At 47.7% G+C, this 25,467-nt stretch overlaps 1 protein-coding gene across 2 annotated transcripts in view; it reads left to right on the top strand.

Annotated features, from left to right (window-relative positions):
* Nucleotides 1-7,025: 7,025 nt before the first annotated feature.
* LOC133066344 (death-associated protein kinase 2-like) overlaps nt 7,026-25,467 on the top strand; it is a 108,910-nt gene continuing 90,468 nt past the window's right edge. The window contains exons 1-2 of one of the 2 annotated variants that reach the window (XM_061157335.1): nt 7,026-7,208; nt 16,820-16,917. In XM_061157335.1, coding sequence (XP_061013318.1) covers nt 16,841-16,917 — 77 coding nt within the window. In that variant the 5' untranslated portion in view covers nt 7,026-7,208; nt 16,820-16,840. Of the gene's footprint in view, nt 7,209-8,777; nt 8,870-16,819; nt 16,918-25,467 lie in introns of those variants that run through there. The other variant, XM_061157334.1, reaches the window with a different exon arrangement.

The raw sequence follows: 25,467 nt of genomic DNA, 5'->3' as shown, positions 1-25,467 counted from the left end.
TCCATTTTTCTGGATCATACACAGCCCAGGCTATAGCTTGGATCCCATATCATGCTGTTTTTGGATACTTTAAACATTTCTACACTTTCTAGAGTAATTTTTTCACATTGGATACATGTAGTAAAATTTCTAAGCCATTTTGCAAGAATAGCTTCATTTTACTCTCATACTTAGTGGACAGTTTGGTTTGATAAGTGGGAAGTTTGCTGTTGTTTGGATTGATGTTCTTCTTGAAACAAAGTGTTTTTCATCCTCTGGATTCTTTTAGGATTTTTTTCTTTATTATTAGGGTTTTGAAATTTCATTTTGATGTGCCTTGGTATAGATATTCTTTTAGTCTGAAGATTTTTATTGTTTGTTGTTCAGTCGCTAAGCCAAGTCTGATGCTAGGAGTTAGGAGTTAGATCTCCTTTATGTATTCCTTTGGATATATGATAATTATCACGGTTGGGTTTTCTTGTCACCGTCTCTTCCAGAAGACTTAAGAGATCAACAAGAGAGGATGGAATATCTTTTTAAAACTCTGGATTCTTAATCTCTAGCACAGTGCCTGGCACATGTCACAATGGTCAGTAAATGCTTGTTGAATGTGTGATTATGCAATATTCTGAGCAATAAAGTCTTAAATTAGGAGATAATTTGCCCCATGGTTCATATAGTACACTGGTTAACAAACTAAGAAGGCTTTCGACAGATTGAAGAAAGATAGCGAGATTGTAAAGCTACAGCAGATTCCTTCTAGATGAAACAGACTGCCTTCTCCCTAAGCCTGGGTTTTGTTGTTGTTTAGGCACTCAGTCGTGTCGGACTCTTTTGCGACGCCATGGACTGTAGTACACAAGGCTCCTCTGTCCATGGGATTTCCAGGCAAGAATACTGGATTGGGTTGCCATTTCCTTCTTCCGTGGATCTTCTTGACCCAGGGATTGAACTTGCATTTCCTACACTAGCAGGTGGATTCTTCTATCACTGAGCCCCGAGGAAAGCCCATTTATTTCTTTAGCCAAAGATAATTTTCTTATTCTTCTTTTTAAAAATGATTTCTCCCTTTTAATTTTGTCTCTTCTCTTCTACTAATTTTAGACCAATGTTGACTTCTTAGGTCTATTTTCTGAATATTTCTCCATATTTTCCATCTTTTTGTTCTGTTTTGGGAGACTTCTTTATTTTCCAGTTTATAAACTGTGTAAGTGGGTTGTGTGTGTTGTTGGTCTAGCTGTCCTGTTGGGGCCTGGGTATGAGGCATGCAAGTCGGGGACACACTACCAAAAACTAGAGTTTTGCTCCAAGCATAATGTATGATTGGGTATTTTACCTCTAGATGACGTTGTCTTTCTTTTCCTGACCTCTGTCCCTCAGAGAGGGCCAGAGTTGCCTCTGCTCTGCTTCTCATGAGGGCCCCACTGCCCTCACTAGGATGTTTCCCTAGGCGGGTTCTTCCTCACAGAGACATTCTCACTCATTATCCCAAATCCAAAGCTGTATCCTCCAGCAAGTGCTAGGTGGAACAATAGGGAGAGGAACCAACAGTCTCTCTGTGTCTGATGGGATACTGCTTGATTTATCCTGGTCACTCCTGCCCCCACCTCTACCACTTTTGTTCTTCCTAAAGTTAATGCAGAGCTTGGAGTTTTAGGATATGGCATACTTGGGGCTCTGAGTCAGACGACCTGGATTCAAATCCCTTCTCTGTTGCAAGTCAACCATGTGAATCTCACTGTCTGATCTGTAGGATGGGGCTTATAATATATGCAGGCATCCATGCAGTAAGTGCTCAGTTATTCTTAGTGCCTGAGAAAACTATGAACTCTGATATGCTGAATGGTAATTTTATCTGCTTTTTTCCTGTCCATCTGATCCCACCTATTTTCTTTTTAGATTTTTTACCAAAGTAGCAAATGTACATTATTTTAAAGAACAAACACTTTGTAAGTCTTATAACTGGAAATCAGCACCCCTTGCTCCCTCCTGCCCCTCTCTCAAGCATCATTCCCTAGAAGCCACCAGTTGCAACCCTTGAAAGTTTTTTCATTATTCACCACCAAATGTCCAAGAAACATTATTATAATGTCTTTCACTATTATTCAGTTTTACTTATCTATTGACTTCATACTGTGAAACAGGGGTTAGTGCTCATACTTCTTTTCCCCACACTTCATTCCACTCTCCACTGAGATAAGATACATGTTTATTCCCATTATTATTACATGTAAATATTATTCCATAGCTTGAAGTTGAGCTCTAGTGTCTTGGGATGAACACTTCTTTAGTTATACACCCTTCTGCTTCTTTCTAGGATTAGTAATCATTTTGTAACTTATTCATTAATATTTTTTTTATTTTCTGGCCACGCAGCATGAAGGATCGAAACTGTGCCCCCTGCAGTGGAAGCACACAGACTTAACCACTGGACCATAGTTCCTGTGAAAGTGAAAGTCGCTCAGTCGTGTCCGACTCTGCGACCCTGTGGACTATACAGTCCATGGAATTCTCCAGGCCAGAATCCTGGAGTGGGTAGCCTTTCCCTTCTCCAGGTGATCTTCCCAACACAGGGATTGAACCCAGGTCTCCCACACTGCAGGTGGATTCTTTACCAGCTGAGCCATAAGGAAAGCCCAAGAATACTGGAGTGGGTAGCCTATCCCTTCTCCAGTGGATCTTCCCGACCCAGGAATCAAACCGGGGTCTCCTGCATTGCAGGCAGATTCTTTACCAACTGAGATATGAGGGAAGCCCTGATCAGGGATCAAACCCTTGTTCACTAGTTCCCTGACCAGGGATCAAACCCTTGTCCCCTGCAGTGGAAGCATGGAGTGCTAACCACTACATCACCAGGGAATTCCAGGAAATTTTAAAATATATTTACTTGTTTAACTGCACCGGGTTGTAGTTGCGGTATGTAGGATCTAGTTCCCTGATTAGGGATCAAACGTGGGTTCCCTGTATTGAGGGTACAGAGTCTTAGCCACTGGCCCACCAGGGAAGTCCCCAGAAAATGCTTTTAAAATGAATGTGAAAAAAAAATAATAAAATGAATGTGGCTGGAATTGAACTGAGACTTGGATAAATGAAGGGGAAAGGAAAAAAGTAATTCAGAGACTGTGGCAGGAACAATATGGCTGGAGATAGGGCACAAATGACAGACTGACTTGAAAGAGGGAACCATCTGGTTTTGTTGTTTTGTTTTTTTTTTTCTTTCTTTTTGGCTATACTGCCCAGCATTCGGGATCTTAGTTCTCAGTTCCCTGACCAGGGATCCAACCCGCACCCCCTGAAGCAGAAGTGTGGAGGTTTAACCACTGGACCACCAGGGAAGTCCTAGTAACCAGCTGTTTGGGGAGGGAAGTGGACATTTGTGCTTTCTCAAATATTTTGTCTGGTCTGGAGAGAAAGGTTTAATTATTCCCATTTTACAGATGAGGCAGCTGAGGCTCAGAGAAGGGAAGTGACCTGCCCAGAAAGTGGCTGAATAGAAATACAATTAGGCCTGTCTAATTCCTGAGCCTAGAGAAGATGATGGAATCCATAGCCCTAGAGGCGGGCATAGTTTGGGATCCCTGGTCAAGCACCCAATGTCCATGTCTCCAACCTCTTGCCTAAACAGAAGGAGATAGCATGTGCCTCGATCCTGATTCCACAGTGTGATGCTGTGCTGGCTCAGGAGGGAGTCGAGGCAGGAAATGGCAGGTGGTTTCACGCCCCCAGCCCTTGATACACACGGCTACTCCCAGCTAATGTGCTGTCCTTCCCTCACCTACCTCCTACTCTCCTGGTCCTCTTCTTTCAAGTTTGAATCAAGCCCCTCCTATCCTCAGGCCCCTCAGAATGCCTGCTGGAGTTGACACTTGACACTTGACGGGGCATTAAACCTCTCCCTCCTCTACCAGCACCTGGCCCCAGGGGGTGCCCTTGAATGCCTGCAGAGTGAATGGGTGTGCGCATGTGCCTGGGGAATCCCTGTCCTCCAGGCTTCCAGAGAAAGGCAAAGTGTCTGATGCCCCAGCCCTGTTCGGTCTCTCCTCCCCTGCCCTGCTCTGTCCCACTGATGAGGTCAAGGCCTTGCTAAGTCCAGCCAGCCTAGAGGTCAAAGCAGCCACCTCTGTCTGCAGAAGCCAGTGGGCCTCCCGAGCAGGGCAGCCAAGTCTGCCCCATCCCCTGACCCTGCCGGGCTGGGCGTGGGAGAGCAGAGGGCACAGGGCGCAGGGCAGGGCGGGCAGGGCGGGCAGGGCTGAGGAACCAGGCCACGGGGCCACCTTTGAGAGGAGGAGCCTACCTGCCTGCCGTCTACCCAGGGGGCAAGCCAGCTGGGCAGGAACCCCCTGTGCCCTCTCCTGAGCTGCCGTGAGAGCAGAAGAAAGCAGTCAGCTCTGGACCCACTGCATGCCTGCAGTCCAGTCTTCACTGGACACTAGCTTAGAGTCAGGCTGGGAGTGGGTGGGTTGTAAAGACGAGTAAGATCCATCTCCTCCTCTAGCGGGGCTCACACCAGACATTTAAGGGACACTAAAATATAGTAATACTCACTGAGCACTTAAGCGCCAGACACTGATCTAAGTGCACAGATAACCCATAACTAATGGGATGGTCACAACAATGCATGGGGATAATGAGGCACAGAGAGATTGAGAAGGTTGCCTGGGGGGTTTTCCTGGCCATCCAGTGGTTAAAACTCTATGCTTCCACTGCGGAGGCCATGGGTTCCATCCCTGGTTGGGGGACTAAGATTCTGCATGCCGTGTGACATGGCCAAAAAAATCAGACAAAGATTGTCCAGGACCACACAGTAGGTTGCGTGTTGGGATCCACAGTAGGCATCTGGCAATGGGGTCCCTGCATTTAGCCCTCACACCACGTCTTCTATGCCAACCCCAGTGCTGGCTACCCCAGCCCACACATGCAGCCTCTAAATCCTGGTCATGCCTCCTCATCAGCAGGCTGGTAGGCTCCATAAACTTGCAGTTGGTTAGTTACTAAGTTCTGTCCAATTCTTTTGTGACCCCAGGGACTCTAGTCTGCCAATCTTCCCAACCCAGGGGTCAAACCTGTGTCTCTTGCATCTCCTACACTGCCAGGCAGATTCTTTTACCACTCAGCCACCTGGGAATTTGCCCCTCTGTAAACGTTCCAGGCACCAAAGTGTGTTTTAGGTCCTTTAGGGTATCACTACTTTTGTTGCCCTTTACCACCCCCCATGATTACATCTGTCCTGTGGGCTTGTCTTCTCACCCTGTGGAAGCTTCAGGCTCCCAGGACTCACCGGTCTCACAGGCCCGTGGAGGGTTTTGCACAAGTGGTCAGGTGTGGCTGTGGTTTGGTGGGCTGATGGAGGGTGCTTTCTTTTCCCTGGGTCTCTGGGACATGAACAAAGTCATGCTCAGCCTGGACACTGGAACCACCTGGGGAGTTTTAACCACTGCTGAAGCCCAGATCCCACTCCCAAGGGTCTGCTGTAACTGGTGTGGGGTGCAGCCTGAGTGTTAGGAGTTTCAAACTCTCCTGGGGTGATTCTGATGTGCATTCAGGGCTGAGAACTCCTTTAATGTAATGTGCCAGTAATTCACATTAATTGTACATCTCTCTGTCTGAGAGTAAGTGCTAGACACTTGGGTACCCTTGGGAGACAATAGGAAACAAGACAGTTATGGTCCCTTACCTTGTGGCATTCACATTCTAGTAATTCAATTTAACAGACTTTGCTGGGTTGGGGATGTCAGGAAGTGTATGGGTACAAAGATGAACAAGGTGCTGTCCTTGCCCTTGAGGAGAAGAGAAGTGGACACTCATTACAAGTAAAATAGAGGAAAGGGAATGTCAGTTGGGTAGAAACCAAGAGTGGTAGGGTTCACGGGAGGAGCCATCTAGAGGTAAGATCAGGGAAGTTTCCATGAAAGATATGATACATGAGATGGCCCTTGAAGAATGGATAGGATTTTGTAGGATGGAATGAAGCAGTGATGATGGAAAGCCTTAAAGAAAAACATGGAGGCAGGAACAGCCAATAAGCCAAGCTGGCAAGAGAGCAGACGTGCACACACAAGAGGGAAGAGGATGTGTGTACACAGTGAGAAAACGCAGGTCAGAGCATTCAATGCCAGGGGAGGCATCTGGATCCATGCAGGAACTGAGGCTGAGTGCATAATTCTCAGCTGTTAATACCTGGACCTCCTCTTGACTTCATTCTGGTGTAGGTGTCCTTGCTGCCGCCACCCTCAGGGTCTCCCCTTCCCTGCCACTGTTGCCTTGGTCCCATGTTCAGTGTTCAGTCGCTGCCCTCCGTGTCTGATGAAGTCACTCCACCCCAAGCACAAAATGCATTTCCAGATGGTACCTCCCTAGGCAATGCGTCTGGCAGGTATAGAGGAAAGAGCACCAAACAGAATCAGGAGGGGGCCTGGCTCTAATCCTAGTTCTGTCTCTTACCAGCTGTGTGACCTTGCACAAGTCACTTCTCTCCTCTGAGCCTCAGTTTCCTCATCTGAAAAATGATCAGGCTGGATGGAATGATTGATAGTGACCCTTGCCGCAGCAGCATTTTTTGACTAGCTTTTGACTAGCACTTTTTGACTGCTGTGTGTCAATCCAAGAATGTTCACTTTGCCTTGGACAAGGACATTGCTGCTGCAAAAGAGATATTAAGCATGAACTCGGAGGGGGAAGGGATGGCAAGGTGACATGTAGGTGCTTGGGCAACACAGCTGAGCCCAGCCTTGCATTCATCGTAGTGCAGGGTCTGGCCATGTGAATGAAGACCCTTCCAGATGATTCCAGCCCCCAGCCATTCAAGTCACTCCCACCCACTCAAGTCTCCTTAGTTGAAGCACCAGACATCCTAGAGCAGAGATAAGCCATATATACTGTGCATTGTCAGTGCTTCTAACCCTCAACACATGAGTTGAACAAAACCGCTTCATGCCACAAGGCTGGGGTGGTTTGTTACACAGCAATAGATAACAGGAAATGGGGGAGGAGGTGTTTGAAGGGTGGTCTGAGGATGAAGGTTTCACCTTATGCTGGAGAAACTTTACTAGTGGGTATCCTCCTGAGTCCATTGACTTGGAGAGCCACCTCTGGTCTTGGATATTACTCAACTCAAGGTAGCCTGGTGCTCTTGGGAGTGATGGCTCAAAGCCTGTGCTGTCCTGGAAGGTTGTCAAGTTTATGGACAGGGAAGCCCGGGCATCTTTCTAGAGGCCGTCACAAATGCGGAGGTACCAGTCAGTTGGGGGGTGGGGGTGGGTTGGTTCATCTGTACATCTCAGCACCCCAGTATCTAGGAAGGCTAAACTGGAGACAGGGAGTTGCTCATGTGAGTAGAGATCCTGTGTGTGTGTGTGTGTGTGTGTGTGTGTGTGTGTGTGTGTGCGTGCTCAGTCATTAAATAGTGTCAGGCTCTTTTCAACCCCATGGACTGTAGCTTGCCAGGCTCCTCTGTCCATGGGATTTCCCAGCAAGAATACTGGTGTGGGTTGCCATTTCCTCCTCCAGGGGATCTTCCCAACCCAGGGATCCAACCTGAGGCTCCTAAATCTCCCGCATTGGCAGGCGGGTTCTTTACTGCTGAGCCACTGGGGAAGCCCCAGAGAGATCCTCTAGGTGCATCTTATACACTCTGTCTCATTTCAGCCCCACAGTAGTTCTGTTAGATGCTGTAAGAAGGGGTGTTTGCCTACTTTGCTGATGAAGAACAAGGTCAGGGACTTCCCTGGCAGTCCAGTGGTTAAGACTTCCCACTTCCACTGCAGGGGGTGGGAGTTCCATCCCTGGTGGGTGAACCTGTATGGCCAAAAAAAAGAAAGAAAGAAAGAAAAGAGAAAAAGAAAAAAACTACACATTAATTAAAAAAAAAAAAAAAGAATAAGTTCAAGTGCCATGACCAAGACTGGGAATGGCAGAGCTTTGAACCAAATAGAAGACTGAATCTGTAACTCTGTCCTCTGGGACTACCTTGAGGAGCTGCCTGGATGGCCTAGGAGCGAGGTTCTGGGAAGGGGCCTTCATTTCTTTAAACAGCCTCTTGTCCTGAAATAAGACCACTGAACTTGATTTACATTTTGTTTCCATTTCCTTCCACCACCCCTTCCATTCTCATTCCTTTTTCCTCCCGGGATTTTCGGCAGGAGGAAGAGAGGAACACTCCACTCCGCGGTCTTTCACTCGGGAAGGCAGGAGGGTGATGCGGGGCTTCACTCACCAACGTGCCAGGCAGGGCTGCGGGCACTGAGGCCAGGCCGCTTCCAAGTGGGGGTGGGGGTGAGCGGACGGGGAGGTGAGGAGGGAAGTGTCCCCCCACCCCCATCACGGCCCCCAGCCCACTGTGAACCGTGGATGGTAAGGTTTCCGCTCTGGCTGGGAGGAAGGAAGAGGTCTGCTCCCTGGTGGGACTTCTCTCACGGTGCGTGCGTGGAAGCGGTGGACAAGGAAATACCGCTTTCTGAGTGATCTCGCCAGGCTATCTCGACTGTATCAGCTCATGTACACCAACTTCCAGGTTAGGAGGTTAGCTGACTTGTTCAAAGCCCCAAAGCATGTAAGCGGAGGAGTCCGTGAAAACGCCAGGTCTTGCGACTGGCTCTCGCCCCCTCTCCGGGAACCTCGGCTTTTGGAGGTGCTGGATCCGACCTGGCCGGGAGGCTTGCAGCCCTCACCCCAGGGCGCCCCGAGGGGACTCCCGGCAGGGGGCGCTCAGAGCCGGGTCTCGGGGCTCCGGGCGCGCCTCCAGCCGGCGCCTGGGACGGGGCCCGCCGCTCCGCCTCCTCGGTGTCTCTGCGGGCGGGCGAGCAGGGAGCGGAGCAGATCCGAGAGCAGCGCGCCCGGCCGGGCCCCCGGTGCCCACCGCGGTCCCACGGCCGCCGCCGCGCAGCCTCCCGCCGTGAGTAGCGCCCGTCTGCGGGCTCGACGGGCGGGATGGGGTGCTCGGTCCGGGGCTGGGCAGGAGGAGGCAAATTGCTCCGGGGCGTTAGCCGCCTATTCCCTGTCGCTGCCCCCCACCCCCACCCCCGGGTATGGCCAGCCTTGGCCTTGGGCGCTCTGGCCGGTCCTCGACCTCCGGGACCTGACTGCTGGCCCGTAAGGCCGCCTGTGAAGTCTGGCCTTTTGACCAGAAAGATCGGTGGGAGAGCGGGCAGATCGGGCGCTTGGTGGGGGGTGGGGGGAGGGGGGAGATGGGAGAGAGACTTCCATCATGTTAGGACTCCTTGACGGGGGAGAGCACCCCAGATTTCCGGGAGGAGAGGGGATCTGGGCTTCTCAGCATCCTACACTTCACTTACCTCCTTCTCTTTGTGCGAGCAGCTGATGCGAGGAGGCTGCTCCCTCCGTATCCAGTCAGCTTTCTCAGTGGCAGAAGGAAGCTGTGGTCCCCGACGTCTGGAGCCTGGGATGGGGCATGGTTAGGGCGGGCAGGGGGCCAGCCAGTAGGTCTGCAGCAGGTTGGGGTTTTGACCCCAGCGTATTGTCAGCAGTTGACCTGACTCCGGGCTAGGCATTGTGGATGGCTCATGGCATGTGTGGATCGGGCTGATCCTCACTTTAACTCTGCAAGGTGGAGGCTAGTCTTCTCACTTTGGGGAGGAGAGGGAGCCCAGAGGGGTGAGCAGGAGGCCATACAGGTGGGGTAGGTTAGGAGGGCGCGCTGGAAGAGAGGATGCCTAACTGCTGCCTCACTGGCAGGGGGGAAGGCCCTAGGTGCAGGTGAAGAGGGCACATGCCCTTGTATTTGAGAATCCAGTGGGGGTTGCCCCTGGGTGGGGGGCAGCTGGAGGTTGCTGCTGTGTTTTCTGACATTGTGTTTCTCAACTGCTTTGTGTATGGCATTCCTTGGGAGAGTCCTGGAGACGGAGCAATGCTGGCACGTTGGCCTCTTCACTATTGCTTCCGGAGTCCTGTTCTTCCCCAAACTACCCATCTCCTGAGATGTGTTTTTAGCTTCTGAAGTGGTTCCATTCAGCAGCCTTGAGAGAGGCTTGAGCAGGGGCACAGGGGTGTGTGAATGTGAGTGGGTGTGGGACAAATTTTCCACTGGTAGGAAGGAGACCTGAACTGACCCTGACCCACTCCCTGTTCAGTTCAGTTCAGTCGCTCAGTCATGTCTGACTCTTTGCGACTCCAAGGACTGCAGCACGCCAGGCTTCCCTGTCCATCACCAACTCCCAAAGCTTGCTCAAGCTCATGTCCATCGAGTCGGTGATGCCAGCCAACCATCTCATCCTCTCTCGTCTCCTTCTCCTCCTGCCTTCAATCTTTCCCAGCATCAGGGTCTTTTCCAGTGAGTCAGTGCTTCACATCAGGTGGCCAAAGTATTGGAGTTTTAGCTTCAGCATCAGTCCTTCCAATGAATATTCAGGACTGATTTCCTTCAGGATGGACTGGTTGGATCTCCTTGCAGTCCAAGGGACTCTCAAGTGTGCGCAGGAGTGTGTGGATGTGAGTGGGTGTGGGACAAGTTTCCCACTGGCAGGATGGAGACCTGAACTGACCCTGATACCCTCCCTGAGGGCTCCCCAGTTGTTAGATGTGGGAATGAGCAAGCAGGCTGCCCAGCAGAGCTGGACCTTCACCAGGAAGATAGTTTTCTCATGTCCACTTAGGCAGCGGCTGAACTTCTCTGAGTCCAAGCTTCCTCATCAGAGATTGGGGTGTGTCACAGCCTCCAATGCACGGAGGTGCGCTGTGATGTTGGACGCCCCTCCCCTCTGTTGACAGCTTCCTCAGAGTCTGATTGTGATGATTCTTCATGGGAGGGGGTGTAAGGGGACAATCGTGCTCCCATTTTACTTGCGCTGGGTGAGGATCTCTGAGAGTTCAGCAGGGTGGGCTGGGTCCCCTGAGGGAGGGGGAAGGTTGTAAGTAAGCTTAGTAAGGTTGAAATTTCCTTCTGAGATAATCCTTCAGCCTTGGAGGCCCTCTCCTAGGTTGTTCCTCAGGAGGCCACTGGCCTCCCAACCTTGGAGTCACTGTTGGAGGGTTGAGGTGCTGTTGACAAAAGCCAGGGGAAGAGCAGCTGGCATGGGCTGTGTGACTTTTAGCAAGTCCTTTCTCCTGTCTGGACCTCAGTTTCCTCTTCTTGCAAAACGAGTGGGTTTGACCAGACAGCAGTGGGTTTCAAACTCCTCCCACCCCCGAATTCTTACACAGAACCCTCAAGTATAGTGTAGATAAAGTGGAACTTCTCTAACTTCCCTTCCTCATGCAAGTGGCTCCTGAGTGGAGACTAAAAGTCCTTGAGGTTCCTTGAGGTCCCTTTTTGTGAGGTTCTAGAAAGTCTGTGATATGCAGATGACACCACCCTTATGGCAGAAAGCAAAGAAGAACTAAAGAGCCTCTTGATGAAAGTGAAAGAGGAGAGTGAAAAAGTTGGCTTAAAGCTCAACATACAGAAAACTGAGATTGTGGCATCCGGTCCCATCACTTGATGGCAAATGGATGGGGACACAGTGGAAACAGTGGCAGACTTTATTTTGGGGGCTCCAAAATCACTGCAGATAGTGACTGCAACCATGAAATTAAAAGACGCTTGCTCTTTGGAAGAAAATCTATGACCAACCTAGACAGCATATTAAAAAGCAGAGACATTACTTTGTCAACAAAGGTCCGTCTAGTCAAGGCTATGGTTTTTCCAGTGGTCATGTATGGATGTGAGAGTTGGACTATAAAGAAAGCTGAGCACCAAAGAATTGATGTTTCTGAACTGTGGTGTTGAAGAAGACTCTTGACCGTCCCTTGGACTGCAAGGAGATCCAACCAGTCCATCCTAAGGGAGATCAGTCCTGGGTGTTCACTGGAAGGACTGATGTTGAAGCTGAAACTCCAATACTTTGGCCACCTGATGTGAAGGGCTGACTCATTGGAAAAGACCCTGATGCTGGGAAAGATTGAAGGCGGGAGGAGAAGGAGATGAGAGAGGACGAGACGGCTGGATGGCATCACCGACTCAATGGAGATGAGTTTGGGTAAACTCCAGGAGTTGGTGATGGACAGGGAAGCCTGGCGTGCTGCAGTCCATGGGGTCGCAGGAGTCGGACACGACTGAGCGACTGAACTGAACTGAATTGAGGAAGTCTGTCTTAACTTTCAGAAATGTTGGAATGCCTGGAGCCAGTGGCCTGGGCTTCTAGCCAAATGGTGTATCCGTGCCCTCTGCTGTGTGGTTTCATCTTTTGCGGGTCAGAAATGTCCCTGTGCTTCTGGGTCCTAGGTGGTGACTAATTCCACCTGAAAATGTCTCTCCTTCAGTTTCATGTCTCTAAACTGGTAATATGTAAATTCATCTTGGGGAGCAATGGTAGGAAGAGGCTTTAAGTTAATAGCTGTTTTTACCTGATGAGCTTTCTGAGCAGCAGTCTTGAGAAGGACAGCTGGGACACTGCATTTAAATCAAACATGTTGGAGTACCTGCTGTGTACCAGCTCCCACAAGGGTGTAGAGGTGAGAATGTCACAACTCTTGCCCTCATGAAGCTCCAATAGGCAGGAGGGAAGGAATTCATATTTGTTGGAACCATCCAGGGACTCTTAAAAGCACTTAAGGGAGGGGGGATCGGATGGGGAATACTTGTAAATCCATGGCTGATTCATGTCAATGTATGACAAAAACCATTACAATATTGTAAAGTAATTAGCCTCCAACTAATAAAAATAAATGAAAAAAAAAGCACTTTACACATGTTATCTCATTTGTCCCATAAAGCAGATATTAGACTCATTTTTAATTATTTAAAATTTTTATTGTACACAAAATAAGGGTACGTATATACATCAAGAAACAGCATTGGCAGCACTCAAAAAACTCCTTGTGTCCCCTTCCAGGCACAATCTCTGACCCAGGCGTGACCACTGTTCTAACTTCTAGCACCATGGTTTTGTTTTTCCTAAAAGAGAATCACACAGTCTGTGGTCTTTTGTGTCTGTTTTCTTTCATTCAACACTGTGTTTGTGAGTTTCATCCATATTGATGCAGGCAACAGTAGTTTATTTATTCTTATTGTTATATAATAATTTCATTGTATGGGTATAACTCTATCCATTCTTCACTTGATAGCTATTTGGGTTGTTTGCAATTTTTAGATATTACTAATAGAGCAGCTGTGAATGTTCTAATGTGGACCATTTTGGAAACCATCTACATGCATTTCTCTTAAGGATGTCCATAGATACTGCCCAAGAGTTTTCCAAAGTAGTTGTCCTAGTGAATACTCTCCTAAGCAGTGTTTGAGAGTTCTCCAAATATTCACTAACACTAGGCATTGTCTGGACTCATTCTCTTTCTTTTCTTTTTAAAAAAAAAATATTTATTTGGCTGTGTCGGGTCTTAGTTGTGGCACTCAAGATCTTTAGTTGTGGCATGCAGACTCTTAGTTGCAGCATATGGGATCTAGTTCCCTGATTAGGGATGGAACCCAGGCCCCCAGCATTGGGAGTGTAGAGTCTTAGCCACCGGACCGCCAGGGAAGTCTCTAGACTCATTTTCTATGTAAGTAATTTGAAGCTCAGAAAAGTTGTACCGTGCTGTGTGTGCTAGTAGGCGGCAGAGCTGGGATTCAAACCCAGGCCTGTATGCCTGTGCAGTCTGTGCTTTCTCCCTTTGGGTTACACATTGACATAGATTATGATATGAACCAGACCATGGTAAACTCTAACCCTAAAAATCTGTAAAGAGGCCTCTGTGAGAATTTAAAGAGAAGAAGAATTTTTCATCTGTTTTGTAAGGAAAAGAATCATGGAGGCTCATAGAGATGGTAACATTTGAGCCTGGCTTTGCAGGAAGGGAAGAGTTTTACTTGGAGGGCTCTCCAGGTGCCCTCCCCCCATCCATCCCTTCTGCCATGAAAAGTGCCCAACTTGAGCTGGGGTGTAGCAGGGGTGAAAGTTTTGAAGGACTGGGAAAAGTCTACTTGGGGCTATAGTAGAGGATTTGTGGGGGAGGGGCCTATGCCGAAATGGTGAGTTGGGGCCAAACTGGTGGGCCTAGTTTGAGCTTAGTTGGCTCCCAAGGCCCCCATTTCGGGTCACCCAGGATGTGAGCACAGGGCAAGAGGCTCCTGGTGGAGCTGGGGAGGCGGGACAGTTTCAAATCCAGCTGAGCTCCTGATAGCAAATGCAGCTGGCCTCTAGCCAAGGAGGATCTTAGCTGTTCTTGGGACCACTCTCAGGGTATCTGCCAACAGAATTTTTTCGAAGTTTTCTGCTTTCATCTAGCTGTGGGAAATTAGTAGCCACTCCTACCTCCACCCCCAGGATCCGGCTCAAATGGTTTGTTTGGAAGTAGTTTTGCAGCAAAAAGAAGCTGATAGATAGCAGTCCTGCCACCCTCTGCCTAGTCTTAGGAACCTTGCCAGGACGGGGGTGGGGGTGAGGGGAGCTGAGCTTTTGATCTGGTCAAGGCAAACTTGCCAGAATCCCAGTTCCTTTTCCTCGGAAGGGAACAGAATTGGTCTCAGTGGCTGTGGGAAGCAGAAACACAATGACCTGGGGATGAGTCAAACAACAATAGCAATAGTCATCCTTCTTATTTGCCCAGCAGTTTATGTCTTTATCACAGTGGATCCTCACCTGCATGTGTGAAGTAGGTGATATAGATGCTTTCACCCCAGGTTACAGAGAAGGGGAACCGAGTCCCAGACAGGGAGCCAGACTGCTATGGGTCTTGTGACTGATACACACTCAGACTAGCCGAGGACTGGGGATCCTGCTCCTTTCAGGATTCTGTACTTGGCAGGCCCTGGCTGAGCAGAGTGAAGACCAAGTCAGTAGGAGGCTCTGTGATGGACAGGCAGGAGGAGATTTGCGGGTGACCCTGAGAGTAAGACGTGGGAGCCAGGCCAGTTCCACCTGGAGGTCTTCAGGGATATGTGTGCCTCGGTGGAAGGGAGAGAGGCAGGTGGAATCTTGGTACCAGAACTCTGGTTTGTAGTGGACAGAGGAAAGAGGCTGAAATATAGGTATCACCTGAGAGTTAGGACAACTCCAGCCACTTGGCACTGATGAGACGTGCCCTTATGGAATGGTGCCTCCACCCAGCGTGGTGAAAAGAGTATTTTGGGGCTCACAGGGCCTGGGCATGGTTGGTATCTGGTTGGCAGAAGAAAAGCTGCCAGTGCCAGACAAAATGAACTCTGAGAGCCCTTTGCTAATGACTCTTGCTAATGACTCCACAGGTAGCTGTTTTTAAAATTTATTCTTATTTTTATTGGAGTATAATTGCTTTTCAATGTTGTGGTAGTTTCTACTGTACGGCAAAGAGAATCAACTATATGTATACATAAATCTCGTCTTTTTTGGATTTCCTTCTCATTTAGATCACCACAGAGCATTGAGTGGAGTTCCCTGTGCTATACAGTCGGTTTTCATTAATTATTTATTTTACATATACTATCAATAATGTATATATGTCAATCCCAATCTCCCAATTAATCCCATCCCCCACTTCCAGTTGGTATCCATGTATTTGTTGTCTACTTCTCTGCCTCTGTTTCTGCTTTGTAAATAAGATAGTCTACCATTTTTTTTCAGATTCCACACACATATATGTGTTAATAGACAAAATGTGTTTTTCTGACTTCCTTCACTCTGTATGACGGTCTCTGTGTCCATCTACATCTCTAAATATGACCCAGTTCCATTTCTTCTTATGGCTGGGTAATATTCCATTGTGTATATGTATTCATGGGTAGCTGGTTTTATCTTTATGTTGTGCTTACTGTATCCTGGGTCCTGCCCTTAGGGTGCTACCCAGCGTGGCATGTGGCTGTCCCAGAACTAGGGGGCTCCCTGGGGCAGGAGGACCCCAGGGGAGGATGCAGACGGCCTCTTCTGTGGAGTGGTGATGCTCTGCGTGGCTCAGCGTTGTCCTGAGGTTCTCACTAAGGTGCACTGGACAGGCTGAGTTAGCGCCGCATTACAGACAAGGAAACAGGCCTCCCGCTGACAGGAGATGAAGTCACAGAGCTAGTTGTGGGCAGAATTGCAGCTAGAACCTCAGGTTTCTGACTCCTGGTGCCTATTGTTATTTGTCACACCTCCTCCCCAATCTTTCCCTTAGGGCGATGAGTGAACTGCAAATCAGTTCAGACTTGAAATTGGGTGGCACAGCCCCTGAGGGAGTTGAGGTCATGATAATCCCTTACCTTTCTACTGCGGTTTGTAGTTTATAAAATAATATCCTGATTTGCAGTGGTTTTTACAGTATTAACCCCTTTTACAGATGAGGAAGTTAAGACTGTGCAGTTTAAATGACTTAGGCAAAAGTGGGACTTGAACCTGAAACTTTTTTTAAATTATTTTTTTAGCTTTATTGAATTATAACTGACATATAACATTCTAAGATATTTAAAATGTACATCATGGTGATCTGATACACTTATATATAGTGAGAGTATTCCCTTCATCTAGATAATTAACAAGTTTATCACCTCGCGCACATTTATCCTTTTTTTTTTTTTGGTGAGAACATTTGTTTTCCTCTTTCAGGAAGTTTCACTTATTCTGACTCAAAACTGGGCTCTTTTTTTCCTGCATCACAGATGCCTCTTTTCTTAGTAGACCTGAATTTCATGAGAACAAATTGCCCAATTTGCCCATGGCTCTGTTTTCTCTGAACATGTTCAGAGCAGATCTGTCTCCTTAACAAACTTGGCTTAATATAAATCAAGTAAGAATCATACATCATTGATCACAGGTCCTGAGGATAGGCTGGATCAAGCCTGTTCTTGAAGAATGAGGGCTGTGAGTTACCCTTTGATTTTTAGCCATTTACGTTGGGGCCTAGAGTCAGACTGGTACCAATGGACACATCTGTCCTAACCTCCGGATTTCTCCTGTTTCAGGGCTGTACGCTCCAGGCCTCGATGAAGAGCCCAAACATGGAGACGTTCAAGCAGCAGAAGGTGGAGGACTTTTATGACATCGGGGAGGAGCTGGGGAGGTAAGTGGCTGTGAGAGTTGTACTGATCGGTAGATCTTATAGGTCACAGGTTTGTCACAGGGCTTGTGGAAATCTTTACAAACGATCCAGAGGGTGATTCATTGTCCTGCGCACCTCTGCAAGTAATCTCTCTGGATATAAAGACTTGCAGCAGAAGGGACTAGAATTGTTGAGTTCCCTGTTTTCAGTATAACCCGACTGACAGTTTTGGCGAATCTAAATGACTCTTGTTTTATCTGTTGCTTTGCTCCCAAAGCCCTCCCCAGGCTCTGGCCTGAGATCTGACCCATTGGTTCTTTTCTGAAACCCACTTGGGATTCTCCACGGCTCTCGGATTTTGTTCTGTAAACTCAGAGCCTGAATAGAAGGTGAAATCATCTTCGTGAAAAAAGCTTTGCATCGAGTGACAAGCCATGCAAGCCTGGTCGTGAAGCTTCGTCGGATCTGAGTTATTGGGTGCATTTTCAGGTTTGCTAAACCCACAAAACGGACAGGGATAAGCTCAGATCTGAAAGTAATTACTGTCTGGAGAGAAATGAAGATTTTCTGAAGCTCTTTCCTTGTCTCTCATTTATACAAAACTAGTATCCGGGTGGTGTTTTAATGATTACAGAATACCAGTCTTGGAGTTTGGGTCTCTTAACAATTCATAAAATGGGAATAATTTTTACTCTTGTTTTTCATGAGGAAACTGTGTTCTAAAGAGTTTAAGAGAGTTGCTGTAAGTTGCTCAGCCAGCAAGGGGTATGGCCAAGGTCTGTCCAGTCCAGTCTGTACCTGCATACCCGTCATGTTCTCTGATGCACATGGTTCTTGCACACTCACATGTGCTCATAGTATACCCAGCCCCATCCCTCCACACACCCAGCAGAGTAAAAACCGGGGGGTTCAGGGCGTTCACTGTATCCGTGGTGTGAACAGGAGCCTTTCCCTTTAAAAAGCTCTTGTGTCAGGACTCATTGTTTTACTTCCTTTTATCTTTCTTTCTTTATTTTTTGCAATTATATGTATATATTTACTTCCTTTTATTTTAAGCATTAGGATCACATTGAATTTATGTTAGTGTTTTACCACAATTTAAAAAAAAATTTTGGCCATACCGTGTGGCCTTTGAGATCTTAGTTCCCCAGCCAGGGATCAAATCCACACCCCCTGCAGTGGAAGCACAGAGTCTTAACCCCTGGACTACCAGGGAAGTCCACTACAGCTTTGAATATTACATCTTAATGTATTATACAGGTTTGCTCATGTCATTAAATATCTTAATGCAATTTTACATTCCCTTGTACATGCATGCCTCAATTATTCAGCCTTTTCCCCTACTTTAAAAAATAGGCAGTTTCCATTTTTTAAAATTTTCATTACTAAAGTTGCAATGAACATCTCTTAGCAGAAATTTCTGATCCTGTTTTTGATTGTTTCCTTAAGATGGATAACTAGAAACTGGGTCACTGGGTACTTTTATTTTTGAAGAAAAACTACAAAAAGGCTACCAGAGGAGCCTTAGTCAGGGAAGAATAGAAAGTGCAGTTACGGGAGTTCCCTGGTGGTCCAGTGGTTAGGACTTGGCACTTTCACTGTCGGGCCTGGGTTCAGCTCCTGGTAGGGGAACGAAGAACTAAGATCCTGCAAGACACGTGGCGTGGCCAAAAAAGAAAAAAGAAAGTGCACTTCAAGTTCAGGAAGTGCTTGTCCTGGCTGACTGCCTAGGTCAGGGAGCAAGTGTCTACAGAGACCCTCGAAGGGGAGATTCCTCAGCATTCTGTCTGAACCGCTGCCCCTGGCAGTCCAGAACCTGAGAAGGGCTGGGGAGAGGCTGAAGGGCGGTCACCTGGACTCTGCCTCTGAGTGGGAAGCGAGGTTCTCTTTGACTTGGGTGCTTCTCCTGACTTGTGATGTCAGGCAGAAAGTGACCCCTCAGCAACAGACCCTGGAAGGCCCTTCCAGTGTCTTCTTAAATTTAATTTTCAAAACTTTTGGGCATGCCACAAGGCATGTAGGATCTTAGTTCCCTGAGCAGGGATCGAACCCTCACCCCCTACATTGGAAACTGAAAGACTTAACCACTGGACCACGAGGGAAGTCACCTTGTTGTTCAGTCGCCCGGTTGTGTCCAACTCTTTGTAACCCTATGGACTGCAGCACATCAGGCTTCCCTGTCCTTCACCATCTCCCGGGAGTTGTTCAAATTCATGTCCATTGAGTCAGTGATGCCATCCAACCATCTCATCCTCTATTCCTTCTCCTCCTATCTTCAGTCTTTCCGAGCATCAGTGTCTTTTCCAGTCAGTTGGCTCTTCACATCAGGTGGCCCAAGTATTGGAGCTTCAGCTTCGGCATCAGTCCTTCCAATGAGTATTCAGAATTGATCTCCTTTAGGATTCACTGGTTTGATCTGCTTGCAGTCCAAGCAACTCTCAAGAATCTTCTCCAACACCAACTTCTCCAACTGAAAGCATCAGTTCTTCAGTACTCAGCCTTCTTTATGGTCCAACTCTCATATCCATACATGACTACTGGAAAGCTATGACTATACAGACCTTTATTGGCAAAGTGATGTCTTTGCTTTTTAATGTGCAGGCCTTTTAATGTGATGTCTCTGCATATTAAGCTGTCTAGGTTTGTCATAACTTTTCACCCCCCTACATTGGAAGCTCAAAGACTTAAACCACTGGACCACTGGGGGAGTCCTCTACAGTGGCTTTTGATTCTATGGCCTTGTGTTGGCCACATCCTGTGTGTGGGTGTCTGTGCCAAGTGCTCCAGGTACAGAGATGAGCATGACACAGGGACTCTTTGCCCCTGGAGCTCCAGCCTGGCCGTGGCTGTGGGCGCAACAAGGGCAGTGTTGACTGGGATTATCTCGGGTGGGCTGAGAACTGAGAAGTCAAGATGGGTTGTTGGTGTTGGGCTCTGAAGAAGGAAGTAGCAGCAGTTTCCTGTGGAATTCATCTATCATTCCTTCTTAGTTCTGTCTCTCCCCGACTCTGTACATCCGAGATATTAGAACTGGAAGAGACCTCATGTTTCTGGGCTACTACAACAGGGTGTGAAGGCCACATGTACCTCACGGCCTGGGGAGCCTTGGAGGACCACTGCCCCCTACCCCACACACAACCTGAAACTTTCCTTAGACGCTAGCTGGACACAGGGCAAGTGAAAGACAGCAGAGGCCTAAGGCATTTTTCATGGCTTGCTGTCCTAGGATTTGTGGTCTAGAGGTCAGGTGAGATGGAAGGCCTGTAGAGGTCTTTCTTCCAAGCCCCTCATCTGACCGTTGAGGAAACGAGGCTCAGAGAGAGGAAGGATGTTGCCTGGGGCTGTAAACAGGCTGGAACTAGAGCTGCTTAGAGGGGTAGCCCAATCTGTCTTTCTTCCCCTCTTCTTCACGGGCTCACTGTGTGCCAGGCATTGTCTGAAGCAGTGACAAAATAGCCATTCCTGTCCCCCAGTGGCTTATGTTCCATTGGTGGAGGAAGACACTGAACACATGATGGAGGGGTTGCAAAAGGACACATCGCTCCAGAGTGCATGGTGGGCTGTGAAAGGACAGAGTGGGCCACACTGAGAATGGGGAGCATAGTTGGGACTGGGTGGTCAGGGGAGGCTGCTCTGAGGAAGTGGCAGAGGATAAGTGTGCAGGCAGGGGAAACAGCTGGACACAGGCCCTGAGGTGGGGAGAGCCTGGGCCCTGAGTTTCTGGCCGGAGGCCTGTGTGGCCATGGAACATGAGCTGGGACCGGCAGTGCTAGCTGAGGTTGGATATGCAATTAGAGGCCAGTCTGCAAGCTTCCTGCCAACATGGACAGTTTGAGGTTTGTGTGCTTCCTAGCTGTGCAACCTTAGAACAACTTCCTTGACCTCTCTGACCCTGAGTTTTTTGGGTTTTGTTTTTTTTACCCATAAGATAGAAATAGTAACAGTAGCTACCTCATGATTATAGGGGTGAAATGGGATGCTGAGTCTGCAGGGTTCCTCACAGAGCTGAGTACTAGGTGTTGAATGAACACCTAGTAGGACTTCTGCCTTTGAACTTAAACTGCCTTTAAGTTTGAATGTCAAGACGCCATCTCCCACCTCTGGACCCCCTGGGAGGACAGTGGGGGTCTCCCAGGAGGAATAGCAGTAGGGGTTGTTCTTACATTTGGGAGGAGCAGTGTGTAAACCTTCTTCAGCTCTCTGCTCTTGCCTAGACTCAGAGCTGTTTCACTGATTTTTGTTGTTCAGTTGCTCAGTTGTGTCTGACTGTTTGCAACCTCATGGACTGCAGCATGCCAGGCCTCCCTGTCCTTCACCATCTCCCGGAGTTTGCCCAAGTTCATGTCCATTGCATCAGTGATGCCATCCAGCCATCTTATCTTCTGATGCCCTCATCTCCCTCTGCCCTCAATCTTTCCAAGCATCAGGGACTTTTCCAATGAGTCGTCCATTTGCATCAGATGACCAAAAAATGGAGATTCAGCATTAGTCCTTCCAGTGAATATTCAGGTTAGCTCCTCATTAAGTCCTTACTATGCAAAAATGAAAATGAGTGAGAGTTGCTTTTCATTTTTTACCTGTAATGACAGGTGAAGCTCACAATCATCATCTTGAATGAAGGAAGGCAGACCCAGAGGAGTCATACTATATCATCCCTTTGGTGTCAAGTTCAAGACAGGAAGAATGAATCCCTGGTGCTAGAAATCAGAATAGTGGTTATTCTTGAGGGACTAGTGGCTGAAAGGGGACGTGGGAGGGACTTCTGTGGGGAGGCTATTGTTGTGTTTCTTGATCCGGGTGCCTATTTCACTGATGTGTTCATTTCATGCATATAGTTAGGCCGTACTTATATATGTACATTTTCCCATATGTATATGTATCTGAACTGAAGCCTTGTTTTAACAAGGAATCTTTAACTGCACTCCCTGCCCTTGTCTGGCCCCTGAAGTGCATGTTTCTGATGCCTCTGGAAGGTTAGTCTGGGTGTATATCAGCCACGAAACCCATAGCTCTCTGGTACCCTGTCTGGAACTCAGTCCCCCTCATCTGTAACCTGGGGTGAAAGCATCTGTATCACCCACTTCACACATGCAGGTGAGGATCCACTGTGATAAAGACATAAACTGCTGGGCAAATAAGAAGGATGACTATTGCTATTGTTGTTTGACTTATCCCCAGGTCATTGTGTTTCTGCTTCCCACAGCCACTGAGACCAATTCTGTTCCCTTCTGAGGAAAAGGAACTGGGATTCTGGCAAGTTTGGCTGGACCAGATCAGAAGCTCGGTTCCCCTTACCCCACTGCCATCCTGGGAAAGTTCCTGAGACTAGGCAGCAGTATGCCCTTATCTTAAAAAGAAGACAACATCTGTGAGAAAAGCTGAAGAATCCAGCTTTGGATCTGGATCTGGCCTGAGAGTCCTGGGCATGGCTGGGGCCTGTCTGGCCCTGCACACCTCACTTGATTTTCTGGCTCACATTCTGGCACCAGCCTAGTGGGGATGCCGGAGGTGGCTGGCTGTTTCTGGGAGCAGTTGGAGAAATGCTGGCCTGCAGTTTCCAGTCTCTCCCAGCCTGGGTAGCCACTGTAGGGTAGAGCGGGGCTCATGAAGAGAAACCCATCTAACTCCTCGTCAGATAGATGAGGCTAAGACTCGAAAGGGGAAGTGGCTTGTCCAAGGTCACATGGTGAACGGGTGATAGACTGTTAGGTTCCTTTAGTAGACCAGAACCTGGCGGTCCAGAGTAGACAATAAGAAAGCGAAAGACGGAAAGAGGCTGATAGTCCCTGGGTTACACAGCCAGCCTTTGCGCTCCAGGGAATCAGCCAGAAATAGAGAGAGAGAGAGAGAGAGAAGGACACGGGGACCCAAGCCTCTGGTGGAGCAAGGGTGCTTTATTGAATTCTGTAAGAGTATATATACCATAATACAAGGTAGCCTCTTCAGATAAAGATCAAGAGACCAGACTTCACAAGTTACCAAGGAAACAAGGAGCAATAGAGGCCATAAGGCCAAAAGGCGATCCATATCAAAGTGAAGTGAAGTGAAGTGATTCAGTCTAGTCCGACTCTTTTGTGACCCCATGGACTGTAGACCAACAGGCTCCTCCGTCCATGGGATTTTCCAGGCAAGAATACTGGAGTGGGTTGCCATTTCCTTCTCCAGAATATCAAAAGAGGGTCATAAATAATCCCTATCACCAAATGGAAAAGCTAATGAAGGAAATCCTATGCAAGCATCCTATCTCTAAGATCTCAGTCCTGTGAGTGGCTTGGCTGCTCCTCTCACCCCTGACAGGGACTAATAAGGAACAGAGGGCTCAAGACAGAGAGAAAACAGCACACAGGAATCCTCCTGTTAAACATTCCCTGACAATAGACGAGGGTGGAAACTGATGATCTGACTCCTCTACAGCTCTGGCCACCACCTTATAAGGACCCACAAAACACAAACTTATTTTTTCTGTAATTTGAATGCTTTTGGGAAGGGGGGGCATTATTTGGTAGGATAGTCTTTTTTGTTTGACCTTGGGGACAGGTAGCAGAGTCAGAAGGGAAGGTATTTGGGAAGGATTAATGTTCCCTGGGAAAGGGCACTGGTGGACAGGGCCAGTGATGACTACTGTGTGTCTAGGGGTACAAGATAATTTAATAGAAGCAGCATAAAATGATCAATGGTTTCTTCTTTTCTATGTTGATATTACTTTTCTTGCTTTATTGCATTGATTTGGCCAAAAAGTTCTTTTGGGTTCTTCATAAGATGTTACAGAAAAACCCAAATGAGCTTTTTTGGCCAACCCAATATTATTGCATGAACATAAAAATCATAAAATGTTACTCTTGAACTGAACCTCAACAAGAATTTAATCCAGATCTCCATTTTATAAACAAGGAAAGTGAGACCCAGAGAGGGGAGGTGATTTGTCCAAAGTCACAGAGCCAGAAATGCAGGAGGTGAAAGAAGATTTTCAATTCCACTGTGCTAGTTTAAGTAAAACAGAGGAAAACGTCTGTATATGTAAATAAATTCAACTTTTATCTACAGCCCTCACCTCTCTTAGGGCGCCTACCTGCCCAGTACCCCACTCCTCCCATCATCCCCTCCCTGGCTCCCCTGGTGAAGAGAGTGGCCAGAGCCCTGATATGTACAGGAGGCTCATGTGTGCCAGGCATGCTGCCAGGCATTTAGCCTGCAGGGGCCCCTTTTATAGGGACAGGAGCCTTTGGCTACATAAGGAGCCACTCCTCCGAAGCCTCATCCTTTGTCAACAGGCTGAGGAATTCCCTGGGAAAGCTGCCTGCCGGACTTGAGTCTCCTGATGAGATCCTCTATGGTTAAGATCACCCACCTCACATGCATCTTAGCTAGGGCATCTTCTTTTAGGAGAGAAAGAAAAACCTCCAGGAAATACGTAGAGCTCAGGTGTACCCAGGCTGGGTTCTCAAGCACAATCTAGCTATAAAACTATAAAAAAAAAAAAAAAATTAGGTATTTGGATTTACCTGTCTCTGTGTTTGGGAAAAGGGTTTCCAAGATGAACTCGGAAGCAAAGGGGCTTTTATTATTTCCTCTTTTTTTTTTTACAAAAGATTTTTTTTTCTTGATGTGTACTGTTTTTAAAAATCCTTATTGAATTTGTTACAATGCTGCTTCTTTGTTATGTTTTGGTTTTTTTTGGCCACAACGCCTGTGGGATGTTAGTTCCCTGACCAGGGATGGAAATTTCACCCCACTCATTGAAAGGTGAAGTCTTAAATTAACCATTGGACCCCTGGGGAAGTCCCTATTATATCTTTTCAAATTTAAAGAATTTATTGTAGAAGTGATGCATGGCATATGTCATAAAGTTGTGAAAAGTTAGAGTAAACCTCCATCTGCCCTCCCTCCACGTCTCACATCTGCAGGTAGACTTTGATGGTTATTGTCCTCTGTTGTCTTTCTGAACTTTAAGTAAGGCAAGTGTATATTGACCCGGATGGGGTCATACGACCAGAACAATCTACAACTTGCTTTTCTCAATGAAATACATTGAGTATGTTTTTATAACAGTGTATATAGATGTATGAGATTTATTTTGGGTGAAAGCTTTTTTTAAAAACAATAAAACATTTAAGGAGACTGGTTTAAGCCCATACAAAATTAGCAGCCTTAACCAGTAACTATTTTTATTTCTGGGTCTTACCTTCTAATCTGTCCCTGGCTATTTCTCTCGCCCACACATCCTCTCCTCTCTCCTGTCTGCTTGAGGCCCAGAGTTAACATTCCCCCAAGTGCTAAGCTCCTGGGGGCGGGTTGCGGAGACCAAGGGGAGCCGGAGCAGCGCAGGCCCCGGGGTCCCAGAGAGGAGATTAGGCCTATCTGTCACGTGTTTGAACTGAGCTGTCAGCTCTGAAGGCCGGGCCACACCTGCTCTCCTGAGCGCCCCGACAGTACCGTGCCGAGGCCAGAAGGCCCCACATCTTCTGTGATGTCTCTCTGCTCTGGGTCTTCCCTCACTCTTGGAGGAAAAATTAAACTTTTCCTTCAAGGTCAAGATCAGATGGTGTCTCAAATACTGTTTGATTCTACTTA

The sequence above is a fragment of the Dama dama genome, chromosome 12 (genome assembly GCF_033118175.1).
Source record: "Dama dama isolate Ldn47 chromosome 12, ASM3311817v1, whole genome shotgun sequence".
In the NCBI taxonomy this organism is placed as follows: domain Eukaryota; kingdom Metazoa; phylum Chordata; class Mammalia; order Artiodactyla; family Cervidae; genus Dama; species Dama dama.
The sequence above is the reverse complement of the archived record's forward strand: the minus strand, read 5'-3'. Positions and strand labels throughout refer to the sequence as shown.